General features: G+C 34.6%; 2 protein-coding genes across 6 annotated transcripts; both read left to right on the forward strand.

Annotated features, from left to right (window-relative positions):
- Positions 1 to 2,418, forward strand: LOC112728966 (29 kDa ribonucleoprotein A, chloroplastic-like). Of its 2 annotated transcripts, none has more exons than XM_025779335.2 (5): positions 1 to 540; positions 767 to 868; positions 1,280 to 1,582; positions 1,752 to 1,856; positions 1,998 to 2,418. In XM_025779335.2, the coding sequence occupies exons 1-4, from the start codon at positions 202 to 204 to the stop codon at positions 1,812 to 1,814; spliced, it is 807 nt and encodes a 268-aa protein (XP_025635120.1). In that variant the 5' UTR covers positions 1 to 201; the 3' UTR covers positions 1,815 to 1,856; positions 1,998 to 2,418. The 2 variants fall into 2 exon arrangements, with proteins under 2 accessions (XP_025635120.1, XP_025635121.1); XM_025779336.2 differs by having other exon boundaries at positions 7 to 540; positions 2,002 to 2,418.
- A 701-nt stretch (positions 2,419 to 3,119) lies between these two features.
- On the forward strand, positions 3,120 to 7,172 carry LOC112728965 (protein CNGC15a-like). Of its 4 annotated transcripts, none has more exons than XM_025779333.3 (7): positions 3,120 to 3,888; positions 3,974 to 4,514; positions 4,603 to 4,815; positions 4,888 to 5,180; positions 5,257 to 5,368; positions 5,458 to 5,694; positions 6,256 to 7,172. In XM_025779333.3, exons 1-7 carry the CDS (start codon positions 3,854 to 3,856, stop codon positions 6,991 to 6,993), a joined length of 2,169 nt encoding a protein of 722 aa, XP_025635118.2. In that variant the 5' UTR covers positions 3,120 to 3,853; the 3' UTR covers positions 6,994 to 7,172. The 4 variants fall into 4 exon arrangements, with proteins under 4 accessions (XP_025635118.2, XP_029146829.2, XP_072066444.1 ...); XM_029290996.2 differs by having other exon boundaries at positions 3,123 to 3,888; positions 4,690 to 4,815; XM_072210343.1 differs by having other exon boundaries at positions 3,704 to 3,883.
- The last annotated feature ends 6,336 nt before the right edge of the window (positions 7,173 to 13,508 follow it).

The raw sequence follows: 13,508 nt of genomic DNA on the forward strand, positions 1-13,508 counted from the left end.
ACCCTAAAGAGGAACCAAGTAACCTTACCTTATCTGAAGAAGTGAGAGTGTGAGATATTTTCCCTTGTGTTGGATAAATATCTCAGCCTCCCTCCGTTATTATTTCATTTCATTTCATTTCATAAACCCTCTCATTCTCTCTTCTCTTCCCTTCTTCTGCTTCTTATCTTATCCGTTTCATAAACCTCAGTCTCAGCCACAATGTCTACCTCTGCAGCTTCTCTTGCTCTTCCAACCCTATCACTTCGAACCCGACAACCCCTCTCTTCTTCTCCTCCACAATGCTTCGCTTCTTTTTCCTTCAACCCCACCAAATCCGCTTCCATTTCCACCACTTTCCTTCCTCTTCGTCCAACCAGGTTCGTTTCAAATGTCGCTCTTTCCTCCCAATTCGACCAGGACGAAGAGATTCTCAGCGATGGAGATGACCGCAGCTTCTCCCCTGACCTCAAGCTCTTCGTTGGCAACCTTCCTTTCAGTGTTGACAGCGCCCAACTCGCTGAGCTCTTTGAAAGTGCTGGTACCGTTGAAGTCGTTGAGGTGCGTCTTTTTTCTTTTTCTTTCTTTAAAGTTTGGTTTTTTATCATTGATTTTTCTACCCTCTGAGGAAACCTTCGTGGAAGGATTGGTTTTGGGATTTTCCTGTTTGTTTTCATGGAAATTATTTAAACTAGTTATTCTAGGGTTAGCGAATTGAATTGCATACAAAGTTTTGTTCTTTCTTTTGGGTTGGGTGTTCTGAATGAAGTTGTTTGCTTTTTGGCAGGTGATTTATGATAAGATGAGTGGAAGAAGCAGGGGCTTTGGTTTTGTGACCATGTCTTCGATTGAGGAAGCTGAAGCTGCTAAACAACAATTCGATGGCTATGTAAGTTGGTGGTGTTCTGTTTGATGATAATACATCTTAGCATCTTACTGTTTCTGTTTCTGTTTCTTTCTGATTATTACATCTTTTATTCTGTGAAGTTATCTATGTTAAAATTTGACAGTGCTATGTGAATATGTTTTTTGAGTTTTGCTTTGTGAAATATCAATGTGTTTATTATGAGAAATGTTCCTTGAATGTACCATTCATCCATCATTGGATAGGATAAGGTTCGAGTTTTCCATTAGTTGGAGTGCGCACCGTATCCAATGGGAGATGGGGTGGTATGTGGATAACTACTATGTTCAAATTGCACTATTTGTTAATGTTGTATTGTATACTATGGTGTCCCTTTGTGACCATTTTGTTTATTAGTTATTACTGTCTAAGATAAGTGTTGCTGGAAATTTGTAGGAGCTAGATGGGAGGGCACTGAGAGTGAATTCTGGACCACCTCCTGCTAAGAATGAGGGTTCCCGTTTCAGATCTCCTTCTAGGGGTGGTTTCTCTTCAGATAACGGAAACCGTGTTCATGTTGGTAATCTTGCTTGGGGTGTTGACCACTTAGCACTTGAGAACTTGTTTCGTGAACAAGGAAAAGTTTTGGAGGCCAAGGTAATCTATGACAGGGAAAGTGGAAGATCAAGAGGCTTTGGATTTGTGACTTACAGCAGCCCTGAAGAGGTCAATAGTGCTATTGAATCCCTAGATGGCGCGGTAAGCACGTGAATCCACTCCTAGTATCCCGTTTGCTAATCACAAATAACAATTTAATGAGTTTGAACTTGTTCATTTGTATATGTTACATTGTAAGTGTAATGAGTTGCTGTGGCATTTAGTTTCCATCATACCATTGTTTGATTATTTTGATGTCATTTGGTTGCAGGACTTGAATGGCAGAGCTATTAGAGTTTCTTTAGCAGATTCTAAGCCAAAGCGCCCGTTTTGAGGATTCAACATATCATCTATGCCTGATCAAGAGTAGAATTCGGTACTATTTTGTAAACCTATTCAATTTATGTTGTGAATTCAATTGGAAAAACACCATGTAATTCTGGTCTTCACCACAATTAATTTCCTCACTGAATCCATGCATTGAGTTTTTAGTAATCCTCTACTAACTCATTGACAGGTAGATTGGAAGCTAAGTGGATGCAACTCATCCGTGTTTGCGAGAAGAAAATGAACTCCATACATTGCGGCTGCATCCAACGAGAAGGAGCAACATCTGAGAGGCTTTCTTCCTGTGGAGAAGAGCATATAAGTGTGTCTTTAAGAGTTTGATGTATGCTTCAAAGTTGCTGGTTGTGATTGGAAACTAAATTATAGACCTTGTTTCACCACTTTTTTGTCATAGTAGTAGATAACTCAATATTATTGGTTATTTTCATTTGTCAATGTGCCTGGAAAATTATTTTTCAGCAGCAAATGTTCTAGCTGTTTTGCTTCTTTTTTTTTTCCCTGTTCAAGTTGAGATAGAATTATGAGATTTGTGATAGAATATTACGAACCACGGGCAAGTTAATGTTAAAATTGAATGATTAAAATCTAAATAATGAGGTGTGGTATGTTGACTAATATATATATATATATTAAGTGGTAGTTTGTAAACAAAGACGTAGCATGGGGACTGGGGAGTAGTTGAGGTGAATGCTACAATACGTGCACGAGCTTCATCTTATCTTTAATGCTGCCGCTGCCAGTCTTCCATTCAGAGTCACGGTATTGCCTAAATGATTAATGAGATTTGGGAGAACCAGATTGTCTCTAATAAAATTAGGTAAACACAATTCTTCTTTTTCTTTTTTCCTGTTTACTCTTCAACTTTAGTCTTTACAAACATGCGCATATTTACAAGTAACATTTTGAAGGGTTCTTATTCAATACTTGATTTTAACAAAGTTTCAAATCCGGGTGTGGTTGCTAAGGAGGCAAATATGTTGCTACTGTGTCAAGACCTCGACCACAACACAATTCTTCAATCTAGATGATTAGTCCATTTTTTTTTCTAAAGCCACTTGTGCACGGAAAAAAGCACTAATTATGTATGTGATTTGAACCAATACTAAAATCCTATTTGTCAATATTGTTTAGGTTAATCTCAAGTATTAATTAACCCATAACTGTCCTAACTCCCAAGTCCTAAGAGTGGTAGAAGCAGTTGAGAGGATGGTAGATGATTTTGCTTGCAGCTTGGCGTTAACAGTTACCACCATTAATAATTATATATGACTATGGCTATGCAGTTTATTTGCCAAAAGAAGAAAGAATGAGAATTGCATGCTTCATTACCCATTCTTCTAGCTGCTCTTTCTCACTCTCCTGTTATTCTATCTTTGTTTTTTTTAATGTGCTTCTTTTCAGTGATACAATTCTCCATACTGCACCATAAATCTTTTGCATGCCTATATAAGTATATATATAACTCAACAAGTAGTGTATAAAGACAGTTCTTTTGTGGCTATCCATCTGTCATCACTCAATTTCACTTAAAGTTTCATTTTGTTCACTATCTCTAATTTTATTTATTTTTTATCTCCAAAACAAGAAAAAGTAACTACATCATAAAAATTTGACAAAGTATTTACCTGTGCATTGAATAACTTAGCACAATACTCCTCTTTTATTTTTGGCACCGGCTATGTAAAACTTTGCCATAAAGTTTAAGATAGGCAGAGTCAAGGGCAAAAAAAAAAAGGTTAGCTATAGGGAAGACTTCAATTCCAACCAAAGCTTTTGGCAGTTCCAAATTCACAGGTTTTGCCTGTTAAAAGATACTGTATTTTATAGCTTATGACACTATATGAGTTGTTCTACCTTTTTAGTCACATGATTTTTGTGGGGGGATATGGCAAGGCAAATTTTGACTACATGTTTTATGTGGTTGAGATCTTAACCGAATATCTTTTCAGTAGCTAATAACTCTGTATAAATGGTGATTTCTCATGGGGTGAAGATCATATATTTGAAGTAGAGAAGAAGAGAACTATGGCTTCTGGTGGTAGATCAAGATCTTCTGTAAGGTTTGCATGTTCTATACCCTTTTTCTAATCAGTGTATCTTGGGAACTATGAGTAGCTTAATGAGTTTGATAACATGTGGTTGCAGGTTTCATGATGATGTTGAGACAGAGAAGTTAACAGAAAGCAAGGAAAAGAGCCACTTATCAATGCATGGCTATAACAAGATAATGAGCGGAAAAGAGAATAATAGGAAGGATGCAACAAGAGGAAAGTGCCTGGAGAGAAGAAGAGAACTATCTAGAGTGTTCTCAGAGGATTATGATGCAGATGAGATTCTGATATTGGATCCAAGGGGTCCAAGAGTGAATAGATGGAACAGGATTTTCTTAGTAGCATGCTTGATTTCATTGTTTGTGGATCCTTTGTTCTTTTACTTGCCAGTGGCCAAGAAAGAAATGTGCATTGACATGTCTATTGGTCTTGAAGTTTCCCTCACCATAATCCGGTCCATGGTTGATGCATTTTACATTATTCAGATTTATGTAAGGTTTCAAACTGCTTATGTGGCGCCTTCTTCGCGTGTTTCTGGTAGAGGAGAGCTTATCATAGACTCCTCCAAGATTGCATCACAGTATATGCATAAGGACTTTTGGATTGATCTACTGGCTGCACAGCCTCTTCCACAGGTATGCTGTTGAATTGTTAAGACCATCATAATCCTCTTGTGTTTCTTCTGCTGCTACAGCTTACAATTTCGTATAAATAAAATGTTAGGTGGTTATTTGGACCGTAATTCCAAATCTAAAGGGGTCACAAATGTTTGCTTCAAGGCATGTTCTGAGCATGGTTACCATTTTTCAGTACCTCTTGAGGCTATATCTGATTTATCCACTCTCACATGAAATCATCAAGACTAAAGGGGTAATGATGGAGAAAGCTTGGGCTGGTGCAGCATATAATCTTATGCTCTATATGCTAGCAAGTCATGTGAGTAACCCATTCAAATTCATATAATATTGTGATTTCGGGGTTTTGTTCTTAACAATATGTGTTGAAAAGGTTTTAGGATCATGCTGGTATCTGCTGTCAATTGAAAGGCAAGATGAGTGTTGGAAGAAAGTTTGTAATCTTGAGTACCGAAATTGCAAGTACCATTATCTTGAATGTGAAAGCATAGGGGACCTAAGTAGGACTTCATGGCTCAAATCAAGCAATATCTCAAGCCTTTGTGATCAGGACAGTGATTTCTTTCAGTTTGGTATTTTTGCTGATGCTCTTTCTTTGGAAGTTACAGCCTCAGAATTCTTCAGCAAATACTATTATTGTCTTTGGTGGGGACTGAGAAATCTTAGGTAACTAATTTGTTGATTATTATAAAGTGATAAATGAAAATCATGTTCTAACACTGTTCCTATGTCAAATTTTCAGCTCTTTAGGACAGAATCTCTTGACAAGCACGCAAGTCACAGAGATAAATTTTGCTGTGATTGTTGCAATTCTTGGATTGGTGCTGTTTGCATTGCTCATAGGCAATATGCAAGTAATGAAATCTATGATTATTTCTATTGAATTAGAATAGAAATAGATTTGAGTGTGGATAATAAATTGTTATGTTGTGTTTCTAAATAGACATATTTGCAATCAACAACAATGAGACTAGAAGAATGGAGAATAAGGAGAACAGATACAGAAAGATGGATGCACCATAGGCAACTCCCTCGGCATCTGAAGCAAAATGTGAGAAGGTATGACCAATTGAGATGGGTTGCCACTCGTGGTGTTGATGAAGAAGCCATTCTTAGAGACCTTCCTGCTGATCTTAGACGTGACATTAAGCGCCACCTTTGTCTCAATCTTGTTCGCCAAGTATGTTTCTTTTATTTTGTATTTCAACGTGTATTCTAGGTGACTCATATTTTGTGCATCATAGTTTTCAATAAGCTTCTTCTCATGCAGTGTTGTTTGTTTTGTTTAACTCCTAGTTGGATATATATAACATCTTAAGCCGAAAACTTAGCTGCAGTCGACTTCACGTAAAGTTAATAGTTGAGAACCGTTAGATAAAAATTTAGTTAAATCAATCAAATCATCTAAAAACTCTCAATTATCAACTTCACGTGAAGTCGACTGCACCTGAGTTTCCACCACATCTTAAACACACATATGACATTATGACAATATGTTTGATATCCTTTTATTGGATTCACTAGTAACATATATAACTAAAATTTCTTATTCTTAATGATGTGTGCGATTAGATAGAAACTCAAGTGCAGTTAACTTCATATGAAGTTGATAACTAAAAGTTAAATTATTTGGTTAAATTATTATCTAACACCTATCAATTGTATGTGAAGTTAACTGTACTTGAATTTTCATCGTGTGATTATTCATATTTGAATGTGACAAATTATTGTATGTGATCAGGTACCATTATTTGATCAGATGGATGAGAGAATCCTAGATGCAATATGTGAGAGGCTAAAACCGTCACTATGTTCCCAAGGGACATGCCTTGTCCGTGAAGGTGACCTTGTTCATGAGATGTTCTTCATAGTAAGAGGCCATTTAGATTCTTGCACCACCAATGGTGGCCGAACCGGATTCTTCAACTCGTGTCGAATTGGGCCCGGTGACTTCTGCGGTGAGGAGCTTCTCACATGGGCCTTGGACCCACGTCCAACTGTGGCCCTTCCTTCATCAACAAGAACAGTGAGGGCCATAACTGAAGTTGAGGCCTTTGCACTAATTTCTGAAGACTTGAAATTTGTGGCGGCCCAATTCAGAAGGTTACATAGCAAGCAACTTAGGCAAACTTTCAGGTTCCATTCTCATCAATGGAGAACATGGGCTGCATGTTTTATACAAGCAGCTTGGTTTAGGTATAAGAGAATCAAGGAGACAAGTGAGCTCCAGAGAAAGGAGAGTCCAATGATGATCATGATGGCCTGTGGGCCTCGAAATGGGCCTGAGCACTTCTCTGCACCCTTGCAGCCCATGACTGGATCAAGTTTAAGTATGTATTCATCAAAATTGGCAGCAAGCCCAAGGAGAGGTATGAGCCTAAGACATGGGCCTGAGTTTGATATGTTTTTTGGGTCATTGAAGAAGCCACTTGAACCAGACTTTACAGATGAAGATGATGATAATGATGATGATAAGTAAAGTACAAACAAGTTTAATGATCTTAATTAATTCCTTAATTAGAGAGTGGAAAATTATTTGTTGGATTAATCAAATATAAATAGAAAATGAGGTATACATACAGTGAAGTTTGTAACAATTAAGGGCTCATCTTTTAGATTAGGGCCTTTAAGATATAAATAAACTAGTGTTGAGGAAAATTTTTGGTTGTACATAATTATGATTTCTCTCTCTTAAAAAGTTTATAAATTCAATTTTCTTTTGGTTGCAAAAATTCTAAATAGCATGTCATTCCCCATCATAGGAATTATTTTAAAAATTATAAATGCTTTTGATGTTTTGTTTTATTATTTATTTATTATGGGGAAACACCTAACGTTAGCTTGGGCATATTGAAGAGCATTTGGCGGCTCTGAATGACGAAAATTTTGGACATTGTTAATGTGGGTCCGAAAGAGTACTAGAGGTTTGACTAGTAAGTAACTAACTATATTGGAATTCAACAATTCATTACCATGGAAATCGATCAGAATGTTTTTTCACCAACATTACCTAACATTCAAGGAATGGAAGATTCTTCATCAAATGTAAGCTCTGAAAAAGAATATTCCAAACCCATTTGCTAAGTACCTATTATATTATATGCACTAGCCTAAAACACACACTTAATTCCAAGAATGAAATAAAGTCCTTTTTTAATTCTTAGTGGTCAGAAATGTCCCAATAGTATGCTGTGTTCTACTTCTACACAATACTACTCTATATATTTCCTTCTTTTTATATTTAATTAATCAATGTAACCTAATTAGCTTGTTAATTAATTAATTATATATGTTACATACTATTTAATTAATACCGCCACTTCTATTAGTAGTAGTATAATATTAGTTTACATTGAATTGAAGCTGGCCTAATTCCAAGTTCCTATGAGCATATATTTGTGCAAATCAAAGTGGTCATATAGCCGTAAGTTTTGAATGAATAAAATTAAATGTAATGATGATTAGAGAGTGCATGTTAGAGACAAGTGCCTCGTAGCTACTCATATTAATTATCCTAGGAAAACTGCCTTGCAAGCCAAGCCAAAATTAAAAAAATTAACATTAATCCAATCAAAGTTTAAAACCCTTCGTTTAGCCAAACTTATCCATTCATTCACTATTATTAATGGCTACCATGATGAACAACCTATATATATGGGATCCATTATTATTCAACATTTTTTTAAAACATGTTTACAATATTAAATACTCCATGCCATCAATGTCATGTTGATATTAAACAGTTTTTTTTTTTTTTTTTTTTTTTTTACAGATTAACTAACATTTGTGATTTCTCCTTATTGATACTAAAGTTGCCGGCTACTAATAAAGTGGATAATTTATGAATTAAAATTTACTAGCAAGAACATGATTTTGAATAAGGATGTCTCAAAAATATGTGACAAATTAAATAGTGTTGAAGGCAAGCCATACGTATCATCTGCATTTTAGTATATCGTTCAAATGCAATGCCACCACCTTTGATTTTGTCTGTTACTGCCGGAATATATAGGCAAAAAGTATATGCCATTTTGGAACTTTATGGCATATTCAATGGACCATAAATCTCTTGTGTTGTGGATACAAATAATAAATCGATTAGTTTATTAAAAAAGATATTTCATTCATTTTAATTATTTCAAAGCCGAACTTCTTCTACGGGTGAAAAATTTAAAAGTAATAATTACTTACGTAAAAATAATAGTTAAACAATTAGATATATTTGATTTAATTATTTATCATACTATGTATTTAAATGATTTACATATAAACAGTTGGTTTAAACTAAATCACTAAAAAAATTGTAAATAATGCTATAATTTTTTCTTTCGAAAAGAATTTTTAGAGTTTGAAATCCCCATTTTATTAATGTTGCAAGTCTGAGGAGTGTTAAAATTAGTCTTACATCAAAAAAAATAAGGAAGAATGAGGAATTTATAAGATGAGAGATCTATTAACTTGACACCTTAAGGTTTTGAGTTGGATGTGGTGTCTTCTTATATTATATTCTCTTACTTGATTCCTTCCGAAATTTTCCTAATTGTCAAGAACTTTTCACGTTCGGCCCAACCCACCTTTAGCTACTAAATAATTTCCTTTCAACATCCACATCCAAAATTTGAAAATTAAACCCTTAAAAAAATAAAAGAATTACATATCTAAAATTCGTGTTACAGGATTATTATTATTATTATTATTATTTTTCTTCTTGTTATATACAGGGGATATCAATATGACACGTACATCTTGTTCTTTTTTTTTTTCAATTCAAATATGACACATATATACATGTTGCTATGTTCTATTTTGACTTCCCTTTTTGACATTCAAAGAATGAATTGAAACTGGTCTTGGTATATTGTACATTTTTAAATAGCTAATAATTAATGTTGTATCAACAAAGGGATCCAAAGCATATAGGCTGTCCAATTGATTGCATGCTATTATTTCTTGAATCATACTACTTTTTGTTTGACCACAGCCGTTTCAAAATTTGTATTCATATCTAAGACATTCAAAAATTGTAAATAAATAAAGTTAGTTGTCTTTCATAAAGTTAGTTGCAAAATATTTTGAACAAGAAAAAGAACTCCTTAACTTTCCATAATCTAAAGAGGCTTTTAACTCCTTATATTTATATGTAATTCTAATTCATTCTGTTAGGAAGCATGCAAACAACTGCAGTCAAAAAAGCAGTTATTGTATTATTCAAAAGAGAGGACTCTTGATAGCATTATTTAAACCTTTACTCCTTTTCCAAATAAGGAAGAAACATAAGGAAACAAAATTCCCATTAAAGGCAATACAATATCTGAGCTACAAGGAGGGGGAAAAATATTATATATATATAAATGAAAATTTAGGGTATGAATGAATGTATGATTTTAGGTCCTATATATATTGTATTGTCTTGATTTTACAAATCAAAGTTGTATGATTTCATATAATGCAAGGCTTTTGGTCGACACCAAAATCGGCTAGGAAAGGCCTATTGTCTCTTGTTAAATAAACACCACACACAATAATAATAATCTTTAATAAGAAATGGACAAAATTGACCAATGTGGCTCCAAAAAAGCAATTAGCTTGATTGAGTTCTCACTTCATTTGCTATATATATAGATAGATATAGGATATTATTAAACTCCTTCAAGTTAGGCTTTGGACATGCACCATTTTAGTTACTCTTTTCACTCCTCAATAATCCTGCTTTTAGCCATGCATGTCATCATGAAAAATTTTCAAATTAATTCTAAATAAAAATGTGTCGCTTGTCAAAATTATTCAAACTTTTCTTATATACATATAGATATGATTATGGCCATTCACATAAATAAAATAAATAGAAGAAAGTGTTACGTAAATATAACATTATGAAAAATCAAACTCAAATGCAACAAATTTAATTATATGTAATTCACAACACCCTAATGTGAAATCTGAATACACGTAATCCGCTAGACCTTATCGCGGATTACGTTCAGAAGCTGCAAACACATAAACCGCTACACCCTGTAGTGGTTTATGAACAGATTGGCCCAAAATGTATTTCGCGAGATCTTGTAGCGGATTATGAAGAAAGTGGAACTTTGGAACAAATTCATGAATACCAGTATAATAGTAACAATCCATGATGCAAAATGCATGAAGTCATACAAATATACTCGTCATGAGCAATAAGTCGTGCAAATTAAATATATGAAGCCATAGAAAATATAATAGCCACCAGGCATTAACACTAACACAAAATAAATGACTACATAAGTCATTAACACTAACAGGAAATAAATAAGTCATAATTCATACAAATATAACTGTCAGAACTAACACAAGGGGCGCTACTACTGATCACCATCATGATCATGGTCGTCCCCAAATGGATCAAGTAGGTGCGAGCCTGTGCCACATCAAGTCGAACGCCTAACTCTGGTCGCTCGCTAATCTCCGGGTGGAGCATCCTGTAGACTCACTCCAAATGCAGATGGCGGCGTCCCCCCCCCCCCATGCCAAACCAAGTGTCTTACGGATTGTCTGCATGCTCATTAAGGTCGATCGGCAGCTGGGAGTCAGGAACTTGGGACAGCACATCATAATATGCGCACGTGTATATATATGCGCACGGTCTCCTCGGAAGCATCAGCCGGTTACACCCTGAACCTCTCATAGAACCATGTGAAGTGGACTGTGTATAACTTTCTCTTATCTGGTGGCGGAAGCTCACCAAATAACTCCTGGAACTAATCCCACGCCGGTCTGACCCCTCGATGTGCAGGTGAAAGTCAATAATGTACCAAGAAACAGGCTGGCCATCTACGGGCAACCCCAGCTGATATGCCACGTCCTAGAGCGTGATAGTACACTCTTCGAATGGCATATGGAAAGTGTGAGTCTCAGACTGCTATCTTTCGATAAATGCGCTGACCAGAGGCTAATCCAACTAGAATCAATGCGCGTTCAGCCTAGACAGGTGGTACAACCCAGCCCTCTCCAAGCAAGGTATGATCCTATCATGTAACGGCATATTCTATTGCATATGAACGCTATAAATACATCGGGTTGGCTACATATTCAGAAATAAAGAACACCTGATTAATTTCTAACACTGACATCACCAAACCATAATTTATGTTTCAAGACATAAACTACCTAAGTTTTAAAATTACAACAAATTTGCCATCTACATTTTAAACTTCAAATTCTCTACATTTAAATTTAAATTTTAAATTTTAAATTTTAATTTTCAAAACCTTAAACTAAACTAAGGTTATATTTTTTTAATTAATAAATAACTTCCTTAAGATTATATAAAATATACAGATATCATCCAATTGAAAGAAAATAAAGAGACTTACCTCTTCATTTATGGTTCCGTCTACGTGAGCAACGCTGTTGAACCAGTACAACTGTCTTTCATCTTCTATTGGTCTACTTAATAGAAATGCTCCAAGAATATCACCCTAAACCCACCCTTTTTCTTCTGCCTTCTCTCTATTTTCTCTCTGTAAGTCTCTATCATAAAATCTACTACACCCTCACGCAATTTTTATAGTGAGTCACTCTCTTTATAATCCCTTACAGAGTCTCGTGAAATACATTTTTGGTCCATTTGTTTATAAATCGCTATAGGGTGTAGCGATTTATGTGTTTGCAGTTTCTGAACGTAATTCACAATAAGATATAACGAATTATGTGTATTCAGATTCCGCATTAAAGTATCGTAGATTATATATAGTTAAGTTTGTTACATTTGTGTTTAATTTTTCAAAATATTGTATTTACATAACACTTTCTCTCATTTATTTTAATTATGTGAAAAATTAATTCATACTATTATATAAATGAAAGTATATGATGGAAGAATAATGAATGACGAGGGGATAGAGTGGCAAGGCAGGGATAGGAGCTAGGTAGAGGGGTGGCGAATGATATAGTGGGGGATGGCACGTGTCAAGACCCCATTGAATGGAGAATGATGAGGCTAAGGGGGTGAAGTAGGGTTTTAATGCTTACACTGCTCTCTGAAACACAAAGATATGGGCTATGGCTATGTGTGTGGACTGTGGACCTCAAAGTCAAACCACTCAATTCAACATTACTATCTAGCAGGCTTTTTTATGTCTTCTTTCTAACACTTACCCTCCAATCATGTTATTTTAACATTTTTCCTATTCCTATTTGTTTTTTATTATTATAAACTAATTTAACATATTTTAATATTTAAATTACCTAAAAATAATAATAATAATAATAATCTGTGTTGGGCAGTGATGAGTAGTAATGCATGGTACGTGCCAAGCACTCTTTGCCAAACAACTTTTGCACAATACACATCCCCTTATCTTTGTCAAAATATTTTTCAGGAAACTTTTGGGATTCGGGCACAGTCTTCTATGGTGCATATATAATCAATCACCCTTAACTTATATACATTTTCATCATCATGAGTATATATTTATACACTGCTTTTTTATTTCATCCATAAAAAGAAAATATTTTCTTCCTAACTTGCATTAACTTGCTTGCAGTTAGATATGAGCCAACAAAAATAATAGATAGTATTTGTTCTAATTTAATTAAAACTAGAATGAGATCCGCGCCATACGCGAGATGATAAATTAATGATAATATATAATAAATATTAAAAATTGTTATGTTTTGTAGAAATAAACTAAATATGTATAAATTGAAGTTAAATTTAAAAAGTATTTTATTTTAAATAATTTGTAGTACAAAAAATTTGGATATTAGAGTTATACAAATTGACATTTTTATTTGGTGGTTTGATTTTTGTATTTGTTTTAGTTTATGGACTTAGTCATCTTATGTGGCGCTCGCCCTCCTTTTTTTTTTGTTGGTTGTTACTTGTTAGAATTGGTGCTTTCTTCTTTTTGTCATTGGTTCTTGCGAAGACATGTTCTTTATGAATTGTTGAGTTTGATACACTTTCTATTGTGTTATTTGGTTCTATCTTTGTATGTATGTTCTTCTTCCGAA

This window comes from Arachis hypogaea, chromosome 12, assembly GCF_003086295.3.
Source record: "Arachis hypogaea cultivar Tifrunner chromosome 12, arahy.Tifrunner.gnm2.J5K5, whole genome shotgun sequence".
Lineage (NCBI taxonomy): Eukaryota > Viridiplantae > Streptophyta > Magnoliopsida > Fabales > Fabaceae > Arachis > Arachis hypogaea.